Source organism: Microtus pennsylvanicus, chromosome 1 (genome assembly GCF_037038515.1).
Source record: "Microtus pennsylvanicus isolate mMicPen1 chromosome 1, mMicPen1.hap1, whole genome shotgun sequence".
Lineage (NCBI taxonomy): Eukaryota > Metazoa > Chordata > Mammalia > Rodentia > Cricetidae > Microtus > Microtus pennsylvanicus.
In genome coordinates this window covers 213,504,941-213,530,069 of record NC_134579.1, presented here as the reverse complement: position 1 = coordinate 213,530,069, position 25,129 = coordinate 213,504,941, and the positions used below count along the sequence as shown (strand labels likewise).

General features: G+C 47.9%; 1 protein-coding gene across 2 annotated transcripts in view; it reads left to right on the top strand.

Annotated features, from left to right (window-relative positions):
• Nucleotides 1-25,129, top strand: part of Prkn (parkin RBR E3 ubiquitin protein ligase) — a 1,218,641-nt gene that overhangs the window by 1,167,621 nt on the left and 25,891 nt on the right. For both annotated transcript variants that reach the window (XM_075950830.1, XM_075950826.1), the window contains exon 10: nucleotides 11,293-11,376. In XM_075950830.1, the coding sequence (XP_075806945.1) occupies nucleotides 11,293-11,376 (84 nt within the window). The remainder of the gene's footprint in view (nucleotides 1-11,292; nucleotides 11,377-25,129) is intronic.

The following is a 25,129-nucleotide window of genomic DNA, read 5'->3' as shown; positions in this document are numbered from 1 at the left end:
TATGCTGCTCGTTTTCCTAATGAATGGCCACTTTCAAACATGTTCGCTAATTAATGGCAATATTTGAGTGGGTCCGCTAATGAATGGCAATATTTGAAAGTGTTGTTGGGTCTGATACTCTGTGACCAGTGCTGGGTTTCTGAAGGGCTCCAACTGCTGCAGAAGGTCTGGGAAATGCCAGTTGGAAAGCGGAGCTGGGCAGGCCTTCCAAGACGGTAAGCAGAATTCTCGGTTACAGACGAAAATTTGCCCACCAAGAAGTTTGTTTGGAGGAACATGGATGGTGCGAATCTTGGCATGAAAGCATTGCGAGAGTCTCAGCTTGCAACCAAATCCCACTTTAGCCTTTGGAAACAAGGGAAGCCCCATGAGAGCCATTATGGCACAGAGACTGTCCCCGTGGAAATTGTTGTTTAAAATGCTCACAGCTAAGACAAATAGGGATTCAGTGTCGTGAATGAACTGTGCCTTCTCTCCCCACCCCCACTCCCCAGGATGTAAGGACCCATTCTGCCAAGTAAGCTCAGGACACTGCCTGGGCTGTGGAGCCTGGGACTTTTCCTCTCTCCATCTCTCTAACCTGGCTCTCCACTGTGCTGGCTGTCAGTGTTAAAATCCACCAAATAGTCCAGAGTCAGACCGGGGCAATCTCAGCAAAAGCCACCGGGAATGGACAGAGTGGAACCGTCACAGGTCCTCCAGGCCCTCGGTCAGCTATGTGGATTAGGGTTGGGAGTTGTTGAGGGTCGTTTCTGTATCCGAGATTGTGTCCCTCCGGTCACACATGTGTATAAGACGTCCTCAGCGAAGGTGCTGGCATTTGCCTGAGATTCTTGCTTGAAAAACGAGGTTTTGCGTCAGCGTGTGGGGGAGGGGTTGGAAGTAGGCTTCCCCCCCAGCTTCACCACTGAGTCCACAAACCCCACCCAGCGAGAGCCAAGCTGCTGCAGTCCCCGAAATGCAGCCTACAGATTTTCTTCCGCTTGAATGAAATCGGCTCCGGAAACAAGGGTCCCCACGGCTTTGTTAAGAATGGCAGGCTAGGGAGAGGGCGTGAGGTACACAGTGCCCGCTGGAATCTTGCACAGCTGTTGAGGGAAACTGGATCTAAACTCAGCATCTGGAAGAGGCCTTAAATGAAAGACCAAGGTATTGCCCACGATACATATTAGGATATTTTAGAGACCATCGGTGTTTTAAAAGAGCACTTACGTGTACGTCAAGGTATGAGATATTTCCAGAACAGTGTGCACTAAAGCAGATGACCGAGAGTTCTCTGGCAAGCCTTACAGCTGACCAAGAAAGACTGGAGATTATTTTCATGGTGAACCTTTTGTGCCTTTTGAATCTGTGCTAATGTACATGTGTAGTCCATTCAATAAGTACATGAACTATTTTTTAATTTTTATTTATTTTAGATTATGTGTACGGCTGTTTTATTTGCATGTATGTCTGTGCACCCCCATCCATGCAGTGCCCACAGAGTCCAGAAGTGGGTGTTGGATCCACTAGAACTGGAGTTATAGACAGTTGTGAACTGCCATGTGGGTACTGGGGACCAAATCCAGGTCCCCTACAAAAGCCAGTAGCGTTCTTAGCCACTGAACCATCTCACCAGCCCAGATAAACTATTTTTAAAAATACTTTATCCATGACTATGCAAATTATATGCCAATAAAGCTGTCAAAGAAAAGGAAAAATAAAAAGGCAATAATCATTTTAAGTTTAAAAAGGAAAAAATGTTTTGAGGTAGAAAGCAAATTGCAAAACCTTTGTGCACGCGCATGAATTGGATGGGTTAATTCTCGGCAGCGCACCCTCCACACCTGGAACAAATGCATTCAGTGAAGGGCGCAGGCGCAGAGATTTGCATAGGGCATTAGGTTTGGATGCTAGGTCCCCTTAGTCTTGCCCCTCAGTCTAAGGTTCCCTTTCCATTGGTGGCAAGCGGAGTGGACCTGGTGTGCTCACTATGATGACCTCATTCTAAACTGGGTGAAAAGGTTTCCACTCATACAGCCAGCCAGTGTGTAAGCCATGACTGTGGACAGGCATTCATGAGGTGTGGGGGGGGGGGGGGCATCATCAAAGTCCTTTTGAGAGAGCCCATGAATGGAAATTAAACCACAGGCGTGCTTAAGGTCATGAGCCTAAAGCAAGCATGACTCTGGGCGGATCACCGGAAGTCATTCTGCAGGGAGGCAGGTAGCGCTGTTTGGCAGTCCTGGGATCTCTCGCGGAGTCCCGAAAACATGAAGAAACATGGTCCTTGAGCCCCTGAGCTCTCAACCCAGCCTTCTGGAGACTTTGACCTGGCCGTTTGGAGCTGAGCACCGCTTCCCTTTTCTCTTTTCAAACCCATGATTTAGCGTGTTATTGCCTAACGCCGGTTCCACCCCACCACACTATCTTGTCAAGTTTTGCATCTATCAGCACCTGGTCCCCCTCCACCAGAAGCCCCATCCTTTGGATAGGCTGTTCTCACGCACCAGCCTGAAACTATGGATCTCTGCTGCCACCTTCAGGATCGTCGAGTTAGGTAGAGGACTGCTTCTTCTGTCCTCAAGGCAAGGAAAAAAAAAACCCCGCATGCTTGCTTTGTGCTTTTGATGTTTCCTCGAACCACAGAAAAGGATCCTGTGGTGGTATTTGATTTTCTCCTATTCTTTTAAGACAGGACTTCAGATCTCCAGGAGAAAAATAGAGGGCACGTAACAGAATGCTTTTACAGATACTTTTGTGACAGAAAACAGATACAAAGAGATTTCGGATTTCATGTAGAGATCTTTCATTCGACATTAAGAATCAAAATCTGATTTTAAGAGTCACTAGTTGTAGGTTCCAGCTGGCTCTGACCTGCATTGATCGTCAGCCCCTTGAATGTCCCAACTCCATCAGAAGCTGTCCCTTGGCTTCCCTGTCATGTGGCCAAAGAGAAAATGCGCATCTCCCATCTTGAGCGTGTCCATTATGGGCATGTGAGACACAAGACTTGGACATCAATCAGATAGCGGTTCTACTAATAGCATACTGACGGATTAACATCATGGGAAATTTATTCCAGCTCTGTGGTGGTGCAGATGGTCTAAGGGGTTGATAATGCACCCCTTCGCTTATGCATACAGGTAGTGCCAGCATCCCTTTCTCTAGGACTCTCAGTTATGGCAAAGGCCACTGCCAAGGGGATCCTAGACTTTCACATGCGAATCAGTGGCATCAGTAGACCTGGACTTAGGAAACAAGGTGCTCACTGCCCCTGTCTATTTCTGAACACTTTTATTACTTAAGAAGCATCACAATCATGTGAAAAAGCTATTTCCTGTTGTGTTTACTGTGTGCCAGAAACCATGTGAAGTGTTTATCCTCTTGTTTAACCTTCTTTGAAGAGGCAAAAATGCAGAACAAAGAAAGGTATTTCTGTGTTAAACCTGAAATTTTCCAGGAGAAAGGCCAAAACCGTGATTGTCCACCTGTAGCAAGCGGTATTTTGGGGTGTACCCAGGACTGGCCATTTCTGGCTGCCTCTTCTGGAATCAGAATTTTAGAGATCAGCCCCTATTGGCCTCTTGAGGTCCCTTTATGGTCAGGATAATGTGTTCACATGAGAGAGTCGGCTCTTCTACATGGTTAGAAAATACAATGAAAGAGAAAGAACCAGGGTTGGAATAGGCACCATGTGAGTGGGGTTGCAAGCAGTTTACATCAGGTCTAAGAAACAGGAGCTTACTCTTAATTACAAATAGAAACCTTAACTTGTGAGGACTTAGCACGGGAACTTATTCTCTAAGCACAAACAGAGCCTTAACCTGCAAGGCATATTGTTCCTATTTTGCTCTCACGATACCTCCAGTGTCTCTGGCTTCAAAGCTTTGTGTTTTAAGGCACTAGATTATACCTCTTTTGTTTGGTGGTTGGTTGGTTAGTTTTGGTTTTTGGTTTATTTTAGACAGGGTTTCTCTGGCTGTCCTGTAAGACTAGGTTGGCCTAGAACTCAGAGCTCCACCTTCCTCTGTGTCCTTAGTGCTCGGATTAAAGGTATGCACCACCACTATCCAGCATTGCATATCTTTTTTCTAACTCTTATTATTTTTGAGACAGGTCTTATTTAAACCCAGCTAACCTTGAAGTCAATATGTCAGCAAGGATGACTTTGGTATTCCTGCCTCTTCCTTCTGAGTACTGATATTATAAGCCTATGACACCTTGCCCAGTTATGTGCTGCTGGGATCAAATCCAGGGCTTCCTCCGTGGCAGGCAAGCATTCAACCAACGGATCTACATCCCCTTCTATGGTGTGCTTTGGTTTAACTAACAGGGTCTCACCACAGTACATCCAAGAACTCTCTGTATAGACCAGGATGGCCTGGAACTCACAAAGATCCCCCTAGTTCTGCCTCCTGAGGGCTGAAATTAAAGGTGTGCATCACCACACCAGGCTATGTTTCTAAATATAAATTTCTTACACACTATTTTGTGAATTGGAGCGTGCTGTTCTTTCACGTGGTCTAAATTTTAGATGCAGTCATGCATCCTGCATGATGAGGATATGCCCTCCGAGCATGTCATTAGCGATTTTGTCATCATGTGGAAGCATCATGGTTTGGACTTACAAAACCCTAAGCGGCACTGCCTCTGGCAAACCTAAGGGGTAGGCGGCAGCCTGTTGTGCCCAGCTGCATATCTGCACAGCACGCTACTGTGTTGAAGGCCGTAGGCAGATGTCACACGGTGGCAAGCGTTTGTCTATCTAAATGCATGTCAGCATAGAAAGATCCAGTAAGAACACGGTGAAGGATTTTGAAAGAGCGTTTCTGCCTAGGGCGCTGACAAGGAACAGAGTTTGTAGGCATGGAGGTGGCTCTGGGTGGCAGAGTGAACCATCTGGGTGTAAAGACCCAGGACAGCACTGTGAACCTCTGCAGACTTCGGGCACACCGTGTGTTTAGGTATACTAAATACACACGCACGCACACTCACACACACATGACCCCTGACTTGTGCACGTCCCTTCTCTTTTCAACATTAAATCAACTTCAGCTTAATACAGCTCCCCCTTCATTTAGTTTAATATAAGCATACTTTATGAAACATTTCCTTTGTGTCTTTATTTATAAGTTCTTTCTCCTTTTGCATTATTTTTTATATTTATTTTATTTATTTATTATGTATACAATATTCTGTCTGAGTGTATGCCTGCAGGCTGGAAGAGGGCACCAGACCTCTTTACAGATGGTTGTGAGCCACCATGTGGTTGCCGGGAATTGAACTCAGGACCTTTGGAAGAGCAGGCAATGCTCTTAACCACTGAGCCATCTCTCCAGCCCCCCTTTTGCATTATTTTTAAATTTTTGAAAATTTTCTTAGTTAAAAATATAGGACCCCTTCCCCTCGGTCCCTCCCCCCTCGGCCCCTCCCCCCTCTGGCAGATGAGGAAGATGACCCTCTCCTCTCACCAGCCGCAGCACACAGGAAAGAGGACCCTGCACCTCACGTGGGCAACACAGTAGAGTTGGCCCTGAAGGTGTCGGTGTTGAAGAGCCGATCCTGAGGGCATGAAAGCAGGAGAATTGGTGTTCCCCCTGGCTCATCACAGCAAGGGGTGAACTAACCAGGGCCATGCTGGAGAGCTCCCCCTGGTGGTGAGGACAAGGGAGAGCTGGAGGGCTGACCAACCCTGCAACTAACCCGGTCCCAGAGCCAGGGTTATGAGTTGACCCACCCCAACATCCACCTCATCTGCGATCTGCTAGAGAGCAGGAAGCGGCTGGTCCTGCAGACCCAAAGCTGCAGAATCTCCATGACATAGGGCAGCAACAGGAGACCCAAGAGGAGTTGCAGTGAGGGCCCAGCATCGTTAGTGTAGCAGAAGCCACAGGCTTTGATCCTCTACCAATGACTCTTGGCAATGAACAAGACAAGTGGACAAAGGGTTTACTGCATGGGCTGCTGGGCCACACTACAGCTTCCATGGCAAGATTTTTACCCTTTTCTGTTTTGTTTTGGTTTTATTTGTGATTTGTTTTTGTTTTTTCTCTTAAATTTTATCTTATTTTATTTGGTGGGGGAAGTTGCAAGGGCAGAGGGTAGATGCAAAGGGCCAAGAGATGAATGGGCTCGAGATGCGTGATGTGAAAGACACAAAGGATAAATAAAAAGAAAGTTTAAAAGACGAACAAAGATTAGTATAAATAGAATAAATATATGGTGAAATTTGAAAAAAAATGTAGGGCCCAAACACACCCTTTAGCCTTAGTGGCCCCAAAATGAGAATGAAAAATACAGTGGCCGCGTTACTCTTTGCAGAAGACAGGGAATCAGCAGACTTAGATTGTTTTCTAAGACAGTCGTCTCAACCAGGGCTCCAGCCGAGAGGCCGAGCCACCAGGATGATTTGAGAGAGAGAGAGAGAGAGAGAGAGAGAGAGAGAGAGAGAGAGAGAGAGAGAGAGAGAGAGAGAGAGAGAACACCTAAATAAACATACAATCAATCACACACGTATGGATATGTACCAACAGGCATATATACATATGTGTTGGTTATACCTGTGCATATATACACACATATATAGCTGTAAAGATGAATACACTTTATACCAAGAGATTTATTGCAGAACTGGCTTACTGGGCTGTGGGCTAGATAAGCCTGTCTCAAGTCCACCAGGCAGGGCTCAGGAAGGACCAGATGAAACTGGTGGGCACATCCTGGTCCTGAAGGCCACAGATGGGTCGGCTTCTTCCTCAGAGGGCCTCAGTTCTACTTTTAAGACCTTTCAGTGATTCAGTCCAGCCCACAAAGACAGCCTAGGGACATCACTGAAAGCCAGCCTCCTGTCTGTAACGTGTCTTTGGAGCAGCACCTCCCAGTGTTTGATGGGCTCCTGAGGACCTTGGCCAAATTCATACATGAAGCTGCCGTCACAGGTGTTCATGGAGACACGTGTTTGAGCCCCTCAAATAAAGGCTAACGATGGGAACAGGGTTCAGAGACCAGGTACTGAAAGTATGAATTACTTCTATAGCTTTGTGTCAGGGAGTGGAGGTTGAGATAGGGTTTCTCTGTGTAGCCTTGGCTTCCCTGGAACTCACTTTGTAAACCACTACTGGAATTTTGGGTCTTTTTTTGTATGTATGTTTGCTTGTTTCAGAGCCGAGGACTGAACCCAGGGTCTTGCTCTTGTCAGGCAAGTGCTCTACCACTGGGCTAAATCCCCAACCCTCATACATCTATAACTTTTATTAGAGCAGGTGGGATTGCACTTGCCTGTGAGTCCAGCTCTTGGAAAGTTTAAGTAGAACCAACCTAGGCTATGTACTGAATCCAAGCCCAAACTGTACTACAGGTATGAGGCCTTGTCTTGGGAAAACTATATATTTTCATTTTTAAAAAGCAAATCAAAATTATATAGAAGTTGTTGATGTTTGTGAGATTCTTCTCAAGAGAAGTTAACATGGGAAGGGCGGACTGTATACATGGATGGTAGTTGCCTCCTTTTGCATGATTGACCTCTGCTTCAGAGGCCTAGAGAACAGTGTACACGTTCCAGGAGCCGGCAGCTATGAAGCTATGATTAACACATGGGAAATGTCTGTGTGAAATGGCAACCTTCCACACCACTGGTCAGAGGGAACCCCATGAACCCATGTGGGAGTCACGCAGACCAGAACCCAAACGCTTTCCCTTCTGAAACAGTTTCCACAGGTGGATTTTTCTGTCCCGCCTGCCAGCTCCCAAATAACTACACAGAGACTCTTATTGATTAATACAGCTTGGCCGACAGCTTAGGCTTGTTTTTAGCCAGCTCCTATAACTTAAATTAGCCCGTTTCTGCTCATCTAAGTGCTGCCTCTAGTCTCCTTTACCTCACCTAAGTACTGCCCACCACGCTCACTGTGCATCCCACGACAACTCCTCATGTCTCTACCCTTCATCCCAGCATACTCTCTGCCCTGAAAATCCTGCCTAGCTATTGGCCACTCAGCTTTTTATTAAACCAGTCCAGTATACAAAAAGATTATTCCACAGCAAGCTTGAGCAATAGCAGAGTTTTTACCCTGGTCCAAAATATCATCCCAAGGAGTTCTGTTGCTGGGTGTGATGGAGCAGCGTCCCAGAACTCTGGAAATAAATCTATAAAGGATGGCATCTCGTTAAGCAGGAAACAGTTATAATGAGTTGGCTTCAATGAGAATGTAAAAAGCATTCAGATAAATTGTGGTTATTGTTATTGCCTGAGAAAGAGGAGAAGAGGAATTCAAAAATGAAGTCCCTTTTCCACCCATTTGCATGCAAAATTCAAGATTTCATTTTTTTTTACCACTGAGTAATACTCTAATATGTATATATTCCACACTTTCTTCATCCATTCTTCCATTGAAGGGCATCTAAGTTGTTTCTAGATTCTGGCTATTACAAATAATGCTGCTATGAACATAGTTGAACAATTACTTTTGTAGTATGATAGGGCATCTCTTGGGTATATTCCCAAGAGTGGCAATGCTGGGTCCTGGGGTAGGTTGATCCCGAATTTCCTGAGAAACCGCCACACTGCTTTACAAAGTGGTTGCACAAGTTTGGAAAGAGCCCACTGTATCACCCAGCTACAGCGAAGTGATAGCCTTGGAGCAGAAGAAAATTAACACATGAATTAATGTCGCTGTCAGTATATTCACAGAGTATTTTCTCCTCTGCACGCTGGACATGGCATGGTGGCTTTCATTTGTGTGTGTGTCCTCTTGGTTTTCTCTTTACAGCCGTTTTTCCACAGTACCAGCGAATTCAATGTCTTTGTGTCAAGAGAGGCCTATTTATTCTGACAAACTGATCAACCTCCAGGGTGTTCCTGCACCATGAAACTGATTTTATATCTCATCCCCTGGCTAATAAGATGTGAAACGCTTTTCCTGTCACGCCAAGAGATTCAGACTAGTTTCCTTCCAAAGTGGGGGCTGGAGTCAGTCTTTCGGGCTGAGCTGACTGAGTCACCGTGCGGAAAGAAGATTTCTGCCCTCACGCTAAAAAGAAAGGGAAACATAGGAGGCAACACTACCTCACCGCATCCAGGGTGACAAATCATCAGGGAGCAGAGCCTGGCGGTGCTGGCGATCTGTGTGGGGACAGATGCATGCCCTTTCCCACCAACGTAAGCTTGTGGTGAAGCTAGCATCCCATCACTCTGGGGGTCAGTCAGCCTTCTATGAGAAGTACGACAGGAACATCCTGGACCCCAAATCTAGCATCTTCACATTTGAATCTCTGAGCACTATCATGCCATCAAAAGAAAGTTCTGCACCTGACCCCATGTGATGGGACACAGTCAAAACACAGACATGGGGCTGGAGAGATGGCTCAACGGCTAAGAGCACTGGCTGCTCTTCCGGAGGACCTGAATTCCGTTTCCAGCACTCACATGGCAGTTCACAAATGCCTATAATCTAGTACCAGGAGATCTGACACCCTCTTCTGGCTTCCACAGGCACCAGGCACATATGTAGTACACAGATACACATGCAAGCAAAATACCCAAACACACAAAAATTTTAAAAATTAAAAAGAAACAGACATACTAAAAATGTTGTTTGTAATTTCCTTCTGGCTGTGTGGTTAAGGAGTTTATTAAATAAATTTTATGCATCAATTTGTGTTCAATCACCCAAATATTTCACTATCCACACATGTATACATATATGTATATGCGTGTGCATATATGTAATGTGTGATTATATATCAATATGTGTATATATGCATATGTGTATACATGTTAATGTGTGTGATTATGGATGTATATATATATATATGCGCAACCATTCCGAAATCTGAAAAGTAATGCCAATTTTAAATTAAATCTGGTCCCAAACATCTTGTGGTGAAGGATATTCAAACCACAGCTGAGGATTCTTGCTGCATAAAGAAGGTCCTATGGGGGCAGAGCCTGTTGGGCTGGGGTTCTCATGAGGCCAAGAGAAACAGTTGATGCTCTTTTCTTAAGCCAAGTGGAGTTATGGGTACCGTTTGTGCTGCTCTAGCTTTTTGGTTCAGGTTCGTCTTACCTTAATCAAAGCCATGACGAACGCCTGGCTGATTTCCTGGCTTGTGAGCTTGAGAGCTCCCAAGCCTCTGGAAGTCTCCTGAGAATTCTAGGCCTTTGGTGGCTTTTGTCTAGTCCCAGGTGTCAGGTGGGATGACAACTCAGTAAGACACAGCGTGGAGCCAGTCTCAGCCACTGCAGCAGCCTCGGACATGGCAGCAACGGGGAAACACGATGTGCCTTCTGGAGGGCCCGGGCTACTCAGGGCAGTAACAGGACCAACGCAGAGCCTTGGCACTGCGTCAGCTAGCACTTCTGGCTCCAGCTTCCTCTTTGTAACGTGAAGGGTAAGGGCAGCAGAGTCCTTGGGTGTCTTTGTCCCGTGGTCACTGAGTGCTACCAGGAGCATCATCACCCAGTGAAAGGACCTGGTCCAAGGACTGGGATGTGGCTCTATGGTAATGTGATTGCTCGTTTATCCAAGGCCTGGTTTTCTTCCCCAGCATCACCAACAACAAAAGACCTATATTTGCTTCCCACGTTTGTTTCCTACGACGGCTGAAGCCAACTATAGCCGGCTGGAAGCTGTAAACAACAGAAATCTGCTCTCCTTGTGGTTGCTTCTGGGGCCTCTCTCCTTGGCAGGCAAATGGTTCTTCTCGTTCTGTCCTCACATGCTCGTTCCTCAGCCCATGTGTTCACGTTCAGATCTCTTCATATAGGACACAAAGACACTGACGGGTTAAAGCCATCCTAATGGCTCCTTTTACCCCACTCTGTGTTAGAGGCTCCATGTCCAGATGGAGCCTCTTTCTAAGATACTGGGAGATAAAACTTCCCCTTCTGAGTCTAGGAGAATGAAGGGGACACACAAAGGGACACAGGCCAGCCCTAAACAGCCATCCCTTCGTTTTATAACAGGCTTTCAGTACAAAACTAAGTCCACTGACCACATAAGTCTATCGTGTTTGGAAAACAAACTTGGAACAAACATGGAAGATGAGCCTGGAACAAAGTCTTTGTCCTGGCTCCAGGAGCGCCTCTTCCCAAGTCCCCTCCATCACTGCCTCCTCCAGCGGGCAGGGGACAGCAGGATTCATGTTTGTTACCCCAGTGATGTACACAGAACACTAACAGTAGGCAGCTCCATCAAAATGAGTTGATTCTGCTTTGCAAACAGTATTTTGCCATAGAAGTCGTAACTCAAGCCAGAGAGATAAAATGCAGAATGCAGCCGAACGTTCCTGACGTGTGGTGTTCTCTTACAGTTCGTCTTCTGCCGGGACTGTAAGGAAGCATACCACGAAGGTGAATGTGACTCGCTGTTTGAAGCCTCGGGGGCCACCTCTCAGGTAAGAGTGATTTCCGCATCCTACAAAGCAAGGCCCGGTGTTCTGGTAGGCAGCAGAAGTTAGTTCCGCTGTGAAGGTCTAAGCACAGACAGCCTTGGACCTGGGCCTCTGGCTTCCCCAGGATTAACCTTCACTCATAGAGCACTGAGTAGCCTTCCCAATGGCCATTCCGGATATGTCCGTGATCCCTGATAGTTTTCCTCCCCGGGGAGCATGGAATAGGGATAAGGCACATCAGGGGAGAGTGGGATAAGACAACTTAATAGTATCTAAGCCAGAAAAGTCACTACGCCCCTGCTTCCGTTTTATTTAATGTCTTTGTTGTAAGTCTATCCACCCTGTGGCCCACGGGCTGCACACACAACATGACTATGAACGCAGCTCAGTGCTGAATCATAAACTTGCTTAGACCATTAAGAGGGGTTTTTGGTTTTTTGTTTGTTTGTTTGTTTTTACTTATTTATAGTTTAGGGGGAATGACTCAACTAAGCAGTTCTCAAAGCATGTCAGAGTGTGTAAATGACACCAGTCACAGCTTCAAAAAGTTGGACACACCTGAAAATTACCTCTGTGTGAGGCATGCACAGATGTCCTTTGCCTTATGATAAACCCACCAAGTCAAAACTGCTTTTAAAGACTCAGACCTGCAGAACGTCCTAGCTCAGCCACGCAGCACACAGTAGGGTCTTTCCTGATAGCCCTATCTGGTGATCACAGGGACAAGTAGAAATTGCTACCATTGCCCAGCTTCACCACAGAGGAGGAAACCATGTAGCAACTAAGGGAAGAGGCCAAGGTCCAGAGCCCAAGCGCAGTTTGTACTGAGCATACGTTGCTTTTGCACTGGAGCAGAGCATGGTTATCAGAGGCCGTCTGCATCGAAGGGCTGTAACAAGCCAGGAAACGGCTGCACGGTTTCATCAGTCTCACGGATATTTTTCTCAACTGTGTCTTCATCCTGACCCAGTAAAGATCACATTTCCTGAACCCCATTCGCTAATGAGCTGTACACGGCCCGGGGAGATACAAATGTGCTTTCTTTTATTTACTAATTATGACCAATCAAACCTTAAGAGAGAGGAATTAAGAACTTCAGCACAGTTGATGGATTTACTCATTAGTTTTCTCTGTATATGGTTGTTGGCAACGATTTAAACACCAAATCTATGCAGATAAACACGCTATTTCATTGATAGGAACCTGATAAATAGACGTGGAAACTTCAGAACATTTCATAGTCGAAACCGTTAAAGATCTGGATGACCTCAGATCAGTGCAGAGAGGTGTATCCCTGTAAGGTATTGCGCAGCTGTGTTTACCCAATATTAGCATAACTAAATAACTATAATTAGTGCCCTCGGGTCTTCTCATACAATCCCCCATTGTTGACCACCAGCATATCAGGAGACGCAGGGGTGAGCTGCCCTTTCCACAGCCAAGGAGGCAACTGTGCCTTCTGTTCCTTTATGTCAGCTCAGGGGCGCTCAAGTTCAAGCTCACTGGGTACTGAAGGGGGGAATAATAAGCCCTGGGACCCCTGCCTTGAGATCTTTGTAGCAGAGGATGATCAAGCAAGAGGCTCTGGGAAATGGGGATAATCGAGCAATTTACATCCATCAGTACAGCCGACATCAAGCAAAGCTTCCAGATGAGAGACTCTATTTGAAGAGGAGGAACAACCTTACTTACCCTATACTGCCCAGGCCCCTGAATTTCCTATAATCCCATTCATCCTTCAAGAGGGAGCAACCAACCTTGGTCATAACATTAATATCTAAGCCATAAAAATGGAGAAAAGAGCATTAAAGATGACCTTAAGCTTATATGACCAGTACCCAGGGAACTGTACCCGTTATAATATCAGTGCGTATTAAATTGAACATCTGTATGGGTCAAGAAGCCTGCTAGGCTAGCTGGCGAAAGGTGAACGAATGCTTCCCTTTAGAGGGTTGAGTTACATTAACCTACCTGCTGGCCAACACCCAGCAAATCTGTAACTTTGTATAACACTTTCCTGGAAGTCATGGAGAGTGGTTCTGAGATTGTCAAGAGGAAGCTCTGGACTCTCAACGGTGGTCCTAAAGACCATTGCAGAAGAGAGCACTAGCGGGCAAAGGTACAAGCATCTCTCCCGCTGTTCTCCTGTATCCATTCCTATATCCCCAAACCCAGTACAGAATAGGTGCATACACACTGGATAGATGTATGTTGAGCGCTGGCAGCATCATAACGAAAAGGTATTGTTTCATTCAGCAAATATATACTAAATGTGTGTGACAGATGAGGTGTTATTCCAAGCCCTGTCAATAAGGGGCAAGATCCCTCTTTGGTAACAGATCTGTGAATCACTAGCTACTGAAAGGTGGTACAGTCGGCATAAAGCTTTCAATGAGTCATGACTAACGCCTGTCAGCCTTGATTCTAGAGCCTTCCTCTGGAGCTTCCTGCCTCTAAACACGCCTCCTATGTCTAGCCCTGATCACCCTCCTAGTCCTCCATTTAAAACCAATGCAGACTACCCAACAACTTCAGAAAAACATGTCTGTTGTCCACCATGGTGATTTAAATGAAAAGGACGCCCATAGGCTCATATGTTTGCATGCTTGGCTGTTTGAGAAGGGTTTTAGGGGTTGTGTCCTTGTTGAAGGAGGTGTGTCACCAGGGTGGGCTTTGAGATTTCAAACGCCCATGCCAGGCCTCGTGTCTCTGTCTCTCTCCTTGTTGCCTTTGGACCCGGACGTAAAACTCTCAGCTGCTGTCTGTCTATGTCCACAGTCCCCACCATAATGATAATGGGCTAAGCCGCTGAAACTGTGAGCCAGCCCCAGATAAATGCTTTCTTTTGTAAGAGTTGTCTCAGCCACTGTGTCCCTTGACAGCAACAGGCCAGTGACTAAGACATCCAGTGCTACCAGAAATAGAACTTGTAATCTCTGCTGTCACCTTTCACTAAGTCTTGAATTCAGTCAAGGTCCCAAACGAAGACCAATCAGATGGAAGGTACCTGTGGTGGAGGGATAGGTCACAAGAACCAACATCAATGTGGAGGACTGGATCAGCATTGGTGGGGCCACAACCACCCTAGGACAGAGGCAGGTACTCTATAAACTGTTCTAGAGCCATGGATGTATAGGGGGTCTTGGATAGGCATTGTCATGGAGAACCCAACATTAGGCCTAAAACAAGGAGGGAACATGATGGGACCTCTCAGTTTCTGTCTCCCCATTTTTCAGTTCTTATGTTCTCAGTGGCTGCCCACAGCTGAAAGTTGTCGGGATCCTAAGGACAGAGTCCATGAGAGCCACCCTCCCAGGGAAGAAGAAGGAAATAGAGGTAGACTAGCCTGTACATTCTTGATGGGCAACTCATCAAACCTCCATAGTTACTCTTGGCCATGGGAGAATGAACTAGACAAGCTATTTCAGCAAACCGCAATGGCCAGTCCCCTTCGGCCACAGAATGAAGAAGGGTCTATTTTCAACAGAGCTGACTTGTTTCCCATTGCCCACATTCAGTAGGAGGGTAGCCCCAGCGGCTTTGCTGGCCTGCAGTCCTGAAAAGGACGACACTCTCCACACCGAAGAATCAGGGCCTAACTGCAGCCCCGCCCCCTTGAAGCTGGTCTTCAAAGGTGTCTGTGTCCAGATGCCATCAATACTCACAAACGCCCTCACTGGGCCTCTTCACATTCACCCTCCTGTTCAGTTCACTGAAAGCATTTTTTCTGTGCGCCATGAACACCTCTCTGTGTTCTTCCTTTCATAGCTGATTGCTTTCTGTTTCTTGATATTGCATTCTCTGAAAGGGGAGTCCATGTCTCCTGGGGCCCAACGAGCTTTTGCTATCTGTTAAACTGCCTGCCCCAAAACTTAATGCATTTTTTGATTAATGCAATTTCTTAATGGCAAACTCAAACTTGGTTTTAAATTGGCTTTAAAGTATTGAACAAGCTTGAAGTTGAAACAGCTGGGAGTTTGGGGAGTCTGCAGCAGAAGATCGATCCCTCGTGGTCTACAAGAGTCCAGTCCCACTCGCTCTTGCCTGGACTTGTTTCCTGGCTGCTCTGCTCCCCTCCACTCTCTCCTCCGAACTAAACACTTACTCTTACAAACCACAGAAACTGATCCATTTTCCCAGGGGGTCACAGTAGCTGATGGTACTGTACTCTCCCTGGCGCTAATGGTGAGGCAAGATGAGTTCTTCCCAACATTGTCTAAAGCCACAATGACCTCAGTGGCTCTGATTCAACATAGTCATTCGAGAGAATTCTCTCTCTCTCTCTCTCTCTCTCTCTCTCTCTCTCTCTCTCTCTCTCTCTCTCTCTCTCTCGTAAATCCACAATACCCAAGAGGATTCATCCCTGTCTGCTGACTGCTGAACTCCTATTTAACCTTCAAGGCCCAGATCCTATGTCTCCTCCTCCACAAGGCCTTCTGCTCAGTGCAGTGCCTCCCCTAAGCCTCATGATAACCATGCTTGCCCATGCTGCACACCCATCCCATGGATGCTCTTCCTGTAGCATCTTTACGCCCAGGTGCCTGACACCTAGCAAGTCCTCCTTAAAAGTTTGTAGAATGCCTGCCAGCTCCCTCTGTCTCCGCTCCTCCCCCCTCCCCGGGATGTTACAAAAGCACAGAGAAGAACTGGTCGCTTCCAGGCTGGTTCTTGTCTCTGTCATCTTTGCAGTCGTAGGAGGGAGGAAGATTGCCACAGCTCGCTTCAGCAGGCTTCTGAGTCACGGGAATAAAGCCAGCATTTGTCTGGGCTGAAAATAATTGCATGCACTTGGAATGTGTGCGTCTACAAGTCATTTGCAAACGCCCGTTCTCGTCTGAGCACCATCACAACTTTTTCTGATGACCTTTATCCAAGGTGGGGGACACGGGGAGGGGGGGTAAGGCTGCTGGACAATTATTGACCAAGCCTTTGGTAGCTGTACCAATGACCGCTTCCTCCCTAGTGAAGCGTTGCCTCTCCGTGGTTCTTTGCGCTCACTCTGCACAGAAAGAAGGATGCAGTTTATGGGCTGAAGAAATACTCCTCCAGGAATGGTAAACACAGATGCTAGCAGGGAGCAGGAATTGTTTTGAAACGATACTAATTCAACTCAGAGACCTCACAATATTTTGGTGATACAATAATATATTTTATTTCTCTTCAGTTTTTCCTGTGAGGACAAACATAACAGCAAAAGTCAAAGCATTAACCGGCAAGCACGGTCACACACAGTTCCAAGGTCATATCTGTGGCTCTCACCCCAGCGGTAGCCTTCCCAGTAGGGCAACTTCTACATAGCCACACTGTGCTAGCAACACTGCTAGCCACGCTGCTAGCGACACGTGCAGACACATGGGTCTTTGCTGGTCAGCTTCCCGTCGCTACCACCAAATGCCAGAGATAAGTCAGTTAGAAAGAAAAAAGGTCATTTAAACTTGCAGTTTTCAATGTTTCTGCCCATCAATTTGGGCCGCTCCGGTAGATGAGCCGCCCGGACGCCAAAGGTTCCCTTCCCACTTAATACCCACTCTACCATCGCAACCCTTCCTCCTCTGGATGTTCCATTGTCCTGTCTAGACCGCTGATGCCTTGCACACTGGTTGGTTAGCAAATGGAACGTCAAGTGGCCGGATTACAGCTATAGTTGGAAGTTTGCTGGAACGCTTAGTGTGTTCTCAACCAGAGATGCCCCTGACGCCCACCACCACTCGTGCGCGTGTTGTGGAAATGCGGAGTTCGTATCTAAGAGGCCAGGATGCACAGGACACGTACTTCCCAGTGGGTCATGATACATGATAAGTCGGATCACTCCTGCTCCTGCACCTGGATTCCTGAGCCAGATTTGCTGTTTACTGGAGACATGGCCCCATATGGTGGGCCTGTTGGTTTACAGCGTGGACCTCACCTGAGGTCATTTTAGAGCACAGCTCCTGCCACTTATTGAAAGCGACTCCATCTCTCTTCCCAGTCCACAGCTTCTGGCCAGAATGATATGGGAGAGGACCAAATTTCCCTGTCGTCTTGTCCCCACTGTGACACATCCTTTGTTTTCAGAGGATGTCTTTGGTCCAAGGCGGTGTTGTTCTGGGTTCTGTCAGGCTTCAGGAGGTAGAGCTGCCTAACGCTACATTGTCAATAAAAGCAAACCCATACTCAGCATAGGAGCAACTTCCTGTCGAGATGGGATGGTGGGTGTCCTTGAGGGATAAAGCTGCCCTCAAGTCTTCACGGATGGCAGCGTGGGTGAAGAACAGTGGCATCTGCAGCATCACCTGCCGACTCCGAGTGGATGTCTGAGTGGCGGGAACAGGACAAGGCTCTCACCTTGCTACTGTGTGCCTCAGTGAAGCTCCTGGAGTGGGACTGGCAGGACCAGTAATGAAGGCTGGCCGAGGCCAGATAGCTGGGTTCTCCCGGCTCCGTCCGGGAAACACCTGGGGTGCACTATCCTGTGAACATGGCCGCATGGCAAGTCATTCATATCTCGTGTCCCCTGGACTAGGTCTGTCTGTGCACCCCTCCCTGAGCATCTCTTGTCCACTCCCTCTCCATCTTGCAGGTTTTCTTTGCCCATACCCTAACAAACTGACCCAGGCATTACCCTGCTTCTGAACCTGCATGTACTCCAAACTCAGGATCTTTCCTTTCCGCACAAAATGTAAACTAAACGTCTCTATCCTTTCAGTGCCACCAACTGGCTGATTTATAAAGAATATCGCTGCCTCAGGGTTTGGTAGGTTATCACCAGCTCAGTTTCACAAGTCCATCATTTTCAGTGGTGGGACACAGTAGATCATTAGTGAATTCTCTTGCTGTCTCTCCATAAACTCCATATGATTTCTTTCCCTGCCCCAGGAACCTCTAATCCCATAAGGTCTGCCTATTTAAGGTACTAACAACCCAGTCTGACACTGCTGCTGAGTCCTTGGTTGATCTGTGCCTACCCTTGGCCTCCAGGGCTCTGTGTCTACCAGTTATGACTCCATCTAGCAGGATGCATCCAACTTCATCCCTCTTTTAAAGTCTGCATCTTACGTCTATACTAGGTACCAGTTGTTGCCAAGATGATGCCCAGGGAAACAGCTTCTGAAGCCTAAAGAAACGTTTTGACACTTGGAAGTATCTTGGGCTCTTTCTGGAACGCTAGGAGTAAGAAAAGCAGCAGGGGTGGGCAAAGGTTATCAGCTATTGGCTCCAGAATAGCTCTTGTGGCCTAGGGCTATTTTGCAACAGAACAAATCTTTTCACACAGGCTAAGTGCTCAGTAAACACACCACCTAGAGTCTAGTAGTGTCTTCGGCACTTGTGCATTAGACTTAGAAACTACTGCAGGTGGTTGCCACAGATGGCTCCAAGGACCGTCAGAGCAGGGAGCTCTCCCACAAGGGTGCTCAGCAGGAACCCAGCACCTCCTGCCTGCTAGGTGAACACTCTGCTACTGAGTCCACCCCAGCCCCAGGCTCACGAAGAGTCGCCTTGGCTTATATCAAGGGGGCTAGAGGGCAGCTCTCCGGTGTGAGCCGCACACACAGGAGTGTGGCTGGATGGAGGCTGTCCTCTGAGACTGGGGACAATCCCGGACTGCATCCCAGCCCAGACCATCAGCCTCCAGGACTCCTGGAAACTGAGAAACCCAGGGCCTTGGTCCTAAGGTGAGATGAGGCTACTCACATGGGATGACAGAGACACACGGCAGCTTATGAATGCAGCAGAGAAGGCAGAGCCATGGTGGGCCTGAGGGGGGACCCCATAAAATGGGAAGGAACTAAGAGACGGGCTAGGAGAAGTGAGCATGTTAGGAGGCTGTTCAGTTCTAACTTCACCAGAAGAGGAAACAGTAGAAGCAGGTTTGGGGGATCAGGCAACAGTTTCAGTGTGGACTTTTCCACAGAGGTGTCCAGGGGCAAGAACAGCAGATACAGAGCCTCTTGGAGGAGGGAGCGCTCCTGGAGCCAATAACCAGGGTGCGAGATTGCCTGTCTCCAAAGGGCTATCCTGTCCCCACCCCACTGTGTTCCCCCAGTCAAGAGAGCGTGAGTGACTTTTCCTAGTCCTGTGATTTGGAGGTGTATTTACTGAGTCACTCGTTGCTTAAATAAACAAGCTTTATTGGTGCTATTCCTCCTGAGCCCTCCGCTCTGGACACAGCCTAAGCGATGTGCAGACAGAGCGGGATGCTGGTGATAGATCTCCATTACAGCCAGCGCATCCTCCTGGACCGTCCCTCCATCTCGTCTATGGGAGCTAAATAAATGCTGAGGACACCACCAGACTCTCAGTGGTGCGTTTACAAAGCACTTAGCCAGCGTGAAAAGGTTTGCTCGGGAGCAGAAATGGCCCGAGGCTGGCCATCAAAGGACGCTGTTTGATTTCTTTCTCTTCCAGGCAAGTCACTCAAACGCTTACCGCTTTTTTCCTCTGTGCCGCATGGGGCCAGTAAGATCTACTGAACTATAAATAATGAAATGAGAAGCTATGTGAAGTGTTTTACAAGTCATAGAGTACCGCAAAATGATAAAATGGTGGGGCTTGGGTTGTTTAAGGCTGGATGCTAAAAATGTCAGGTACCACAGAGGGAAAATGGAAGATGCCATCGAAGGGCAAATAGAGGCATGTTGTATCCAGGCACACCCCTTCCTTTATAAACTACTTTGTCCTCGCTGTTAGGTCATGGCAGTAGAAAACAAGTCATAAATAATCTATTCTCCTAAATTGTAATAGAAAGAGCTGCAGTAACAGAAAAACGAAGACTAACTGATTTATGAAGAAAGAGGTTTAATTTTGTTGGTTCAGTTGGTTTTTTGTGACAGGGTTTCTCTGTGTAACAGTTCTAACTGTCCTGGAACTCACTCTGTAGACCAGGCTGGTCTTTAGATCCTCCTGCCTCTGCCCCCCTGAGTGCTGGCATTAAAGGCGTGAGTTACCATAACCGATTTTTATAAAGGGGGGGGGGTTATCGGCTCAGGGTTCTGGAAGTCTAAGCATGCACCGTCCCGTCATCTGTTGGGCTTCTGATGAGGGCCTCAGGGCAGTGCAGCTCCAGGTAGGAAGTGGAGGGCGAGCAGGCCAATGAAGGGATGGAGGGCCCATTTTGTAACAGCCTGTTTCCCAGGAACTAATCTAGCCTAGAAAGACATTCATCTCTCTCAAAGGGCACACTTCCCAACACCGCCGCACTGGCAGCAGGTTCCACGGGGCACTGGCCTCACATCTACCCTGGGAGGCAGACCCTTCCAGAACACACACACACACACACACAAACACACGCATCTCTCTACACATCCTCCCTGCGCTTGAGAGGTTGCTCTTCTTCTCTCCTGGCATCTTCAGCAGCCAGACGGTGCCCTTTTGCTGTATCCTAGATAGGAACATGGGTAGGCAAGGAGTGGCTTGTCCAGTCCTGGTCCTTGGCAGCCTTTGTAATCTAGCTTCTGAGACTGAGGAGGAGCCGACTGCTGGGAGCCTCGGCAGGTGGCGCCCTCTAGTGTTTCAGTTCTTGTACTATACTTAGGTACAGATAGATAGATAGATAGATAGATAGATAGATAGATAGATAGATAGATAGATAGATAGATAGATAGATAGATAGATAGATAGATAGATAGATAGATAGATAGACGGTAGATAGATGACAGATAGATAGACAGATAGACAGACAGACAGACAGACAGACAGACAGACAGACAGATAGATAGATAATAGATATAGATATATCCTACCTTGACAAGTGTTATAGTCAGGATCCCTCACCCTTTGACAGCAGGGTTCCATATTCCCAGCCCCCAACAGCCATAGTGTTATAGTCCTTGGATCTAGGCATCTAGCTCCATGGCCCTTAAGGGCTGGCAGCTCCCTGGAACCCTTCTGTTGGCCAACGCCTGTGTTTCTCTCTCTGGTTCTCTCTCCTCTCCCACATGTTTCTTGTCCCTTCCCAGGCTGTTCTCTGAAACTGCATAGCTGCCACCTGCTGCTTCGTCCACTGTGGCAAGTGTTGCTCCTTTGCCTTGGCTGTCCCTTCTCCCGCTGTCTTACTGATGTTTCACTGCCCCAACTGCTGTCTTCAGCGCCACCCCACCGCCGGCTCCTGCCGCTCGGCTGCTGCAACTCCGCTGCCTCTCTCGTGGCTCAGCCACTCCACTGCCTCTCTCGTGGCTCAGCCACTCCGCTGCCTCTCTCGTGGCTCAGCCACTCCGCTGCCTCTCTCGTGGCTCAGCCACTCCGCTGCCTCTCTCGTGGCTCAGCCTCTGTAGCCGTTGAGGAGGCTGCTGGCAACCCCGTCAGCTCTCCACCTCATCTGTCTTTATGTCACCAGTTCAGCCCACTCTACGAAAGTAAGAAAGTGTCGATGAAGAGAGGAGGCCTTTTCAGGCTTTTGTTGAAGCACCAGATAAAGCACAAGAGGGCGTCTCCCAGCTGCCTCACAGAGGTGTGCCAAATAGCTCACTGCACCAGAAAAGGGCTCTTTACACCGGCCATGCACACCTTTGTGCAAACAACTGTGTTTGCACTAATCTTGGAACCCTCTCTTCTGTACCAGTTACAGTTGTCCCTCTGCTGACTCATCAGGGGGAATGCCCCCCCTGGTCTTGGGGGAAAGGCTGCTGGGTCATTGAGCGTTCACCAAGGCTGCTGATGGCAAAACCTCCTGTGTCAAGTGTTCGGAGCAGCTATAATTGAGGCCACACGTCCGTGTGCTGCAGCAGCAGACAGCGGCAGTTTTTGTGTGCCTTCCTCCATGAGGTGTTCAGAACAGAAGCGCTGGCTTAAAGGTATCCCACCCACCTCTGCAAGGGCCAGTCCGGGCTCCAGGCAGCCGGCACACCAGGGTCAAAAGCTGTCAGTTAAAAGTCAGATTGCCTCGTCCTCTGTCACAGTTGCTTATGTGCAGAAAATAACAATCAGGAGTGTTTACAATATTAACTAGCTGCTATTATTGATAGTGATTTTATAAACAATGCTCTAACATGCTTGGCAGCTGCCCACTGACCCATGAAGCAGCTCCGCCCCCCCTCATCCCTTTTCCTGGGATGGTCTGACTATAGAGAGAAACACTAAGCTCCCAGCAGGTCTGTGGTGGGGCTTTCTTCCACGAGAGGCCTCAGCACCCCCTGAGATCCTGCCTGGCTGAAGCTGCCAGCCTGTGTGCCCTGCTTCCTTACCTGAGCTCCAGCCAGAGGAAGTTCCTTTCCAGACATCCTCCTCAAGACCTCATCCTGAGGAAGACTTGGGAAGCCTCCGGTGAAAACAGCTTCCCAAAAGGGGTTTGGACTCTAGAGAGTCTTAGCATCGGTAGTAAGGGGTCAGAGACACAGTTCTACACTGCCTCTCTCAGCAGCCCGAGGAATTCCCAAGACTGTTAGGGATCTCAGCTCATGTTAAAGCAGAATTTGTGGTTTTCAACACCAGAAAGAATTCATGTAAAGTCAGTTTATGATGACACAAACTTGGAGATTTTATTGAAGATATTTTCATATAGGCTTAAACACGAGGGTTAAGAGGAAGGGGACGCTTAGGGGAAGAAAGTCAGGCACCCCCGAGAGTGTGAGTGTGGATGAAAGCACAGAGAGTAAGACCTGCCTGAGTGTGGTCACGGGCTCCTCAAGGGAGGGCAGCCATTCATTGTCTTAGTATTTGCCCCGTGTACCAATTTGGTGGCTTTGGGGTTCTTTCACAAAGTGTCACAAAGGACCCCTTCATAAGTAAAGAAAGTGTGGTGGCTCCAGAAACACCTTGGATGGAACTGTAATCTGACAAGGCAGAATTAGGAAGTGGGGCCTGCTCAGGAGATTAGCACGTGTCCTTCTCTGCCGTGGGTTTCCTGGTGAGTGCCCTAGAAAATGCACGGTTGTGACTGGGAAAGAGCGGTCGTGAGCTGTCAGTGATTGTTCTGGAATTCTTGTTCCACCACTGGTGAGGGGTCAACCAAATTCCAGGGCGAGGGGCTCCTTTCCCCTTCTCAGATCCCCCAAAGTTGCCCTGCCCCGTTAGGACCCTGTAACTCACTAGCTAAAATCCCTATGTCAACCCGTCACCTGAATCCCCAAGTCTCTCTGCTGTATCCTAGACTTCGTACACAGGCTTTTAGAATAGCTCAGGCGTGGGGGAGATGTCTGGGAAAGAACGTCGCCACTCATGTGGAAACAGGAGAAGGGATTTAGACGGGAGAAATGGGTTATGGGGTACACTGCAAGAGAAGAGTAACTGGACAGTAGAGTGTACCCCACACCAAGCAGGGCAGTCCAGACCAGCTGGTTTACAGGTCTGGGAAGCTAACATGAGCCTCTGTGCACGCACGCAATGCCCAGGTATGAAGTCTTAGCTCGGTAGTTAAGTGTCATACAAATCAGGCTGTCCTGGTAAATCAAAGTTCAGGCCTGGTCCAAAGCTAAAGTCCCAGGCATCTAGATGCAAGTCTGTAATATTGGGGCTACTGCCCTCTAAGGCTAGCAGTTGGGGAGTCCTGGGCCAAACTTGTAAAACTTCCCTAATGCAAATGGGTTCCATTTCCTGGTTCTATTTTGTGGACTTCCCTTTACAAACACTGCACACAGTCACACACACCCCACTACTAAATACCACACACATCACAGACAAACATTGTACATACGTGTTCTACCACACAAAGCACACCATATGTACACACCCCACATACTGTACAAACATGTATGCCATACCACACGCATCCTATATAGCATAGATACACTTGTCACGAGCACACTTGGTCACAAATAGAGAGGACTATGCATATGTCTTTCCACGATGTCAGGATGTGTTGAAGAGTGGTAACTTCACAAGGTCCAGTGGCCTCAGACTCAGCAATTTGCCAGATAACCCCACTTCCCTTAGTGTTTTGGCAAAGTTGAGCGCAGATCTTTCACTCCAATCTGAATGTCTAGCACTAACTGACACCACACACTGTAGCTATATCTGTACATCTCTCAGACAGATACACGTGTTTATACAGATGTACTGGCTACAGAGCAGATGCCGAGGGTGAAGAAAGTTCTCAGAGGTGGGAAGGTAGAGGTGTCATTGAGTCTGTGTTGACAAGCCAGTGCAGAAGCAGCTGCCATGGCAGAATCAACTACTGCAGCCAGATGAAATCAGAGATGTCACCATAAACTCAGCTGCGGAGGCCAAAGGGGAAGCGGCTGGATGGAGGCCCTGAGACGGGAAGAGAATTGAGCAGGGGGCAGTTGAGTGGGCGATGGGCCTGGGGCTGAGGGCCAGGAGGAGTCCTCTGCTGGTCCACACTGGGTGTCAGCTGACAGGTTGGTGGGGGCCTTTATCACCAAGGCACCAGATGTCCATGGGTTTCAGGTGAGGGAGCCCCACCCTTTCCTTGGTCTGGCATGTCCAGTGAGTTCTTGGGGCTGGTTTCCTTGATATAATTGCGATATACCCATGAGCCTCTGCAGTCTCAATTCACCCTCGTGAATGCATAGGGTGCCACCCTCCCTACTGCCTGGGCTAACTCACTTGCCAGAACTGCTGCATGAGCGGTTGAAGTCCACCCAGGAGCGCAGTCCCGCTCCGCTCTCTGAATGGACACCAGAGCCTCTAGGGACAAAGCACCGCTGTTTCACACAGTGTGGAGCAACGTACGTAGGACACAGCTGAGTATAATAACACCACACACTGCACACACATAAGTAATACATGTCACACACGTACATACACATAACACACCTCACACCTGCCACACAGCTCAATGTACATACACAGACACAGAGAGAAAAGAGAGATTCCACTGAAT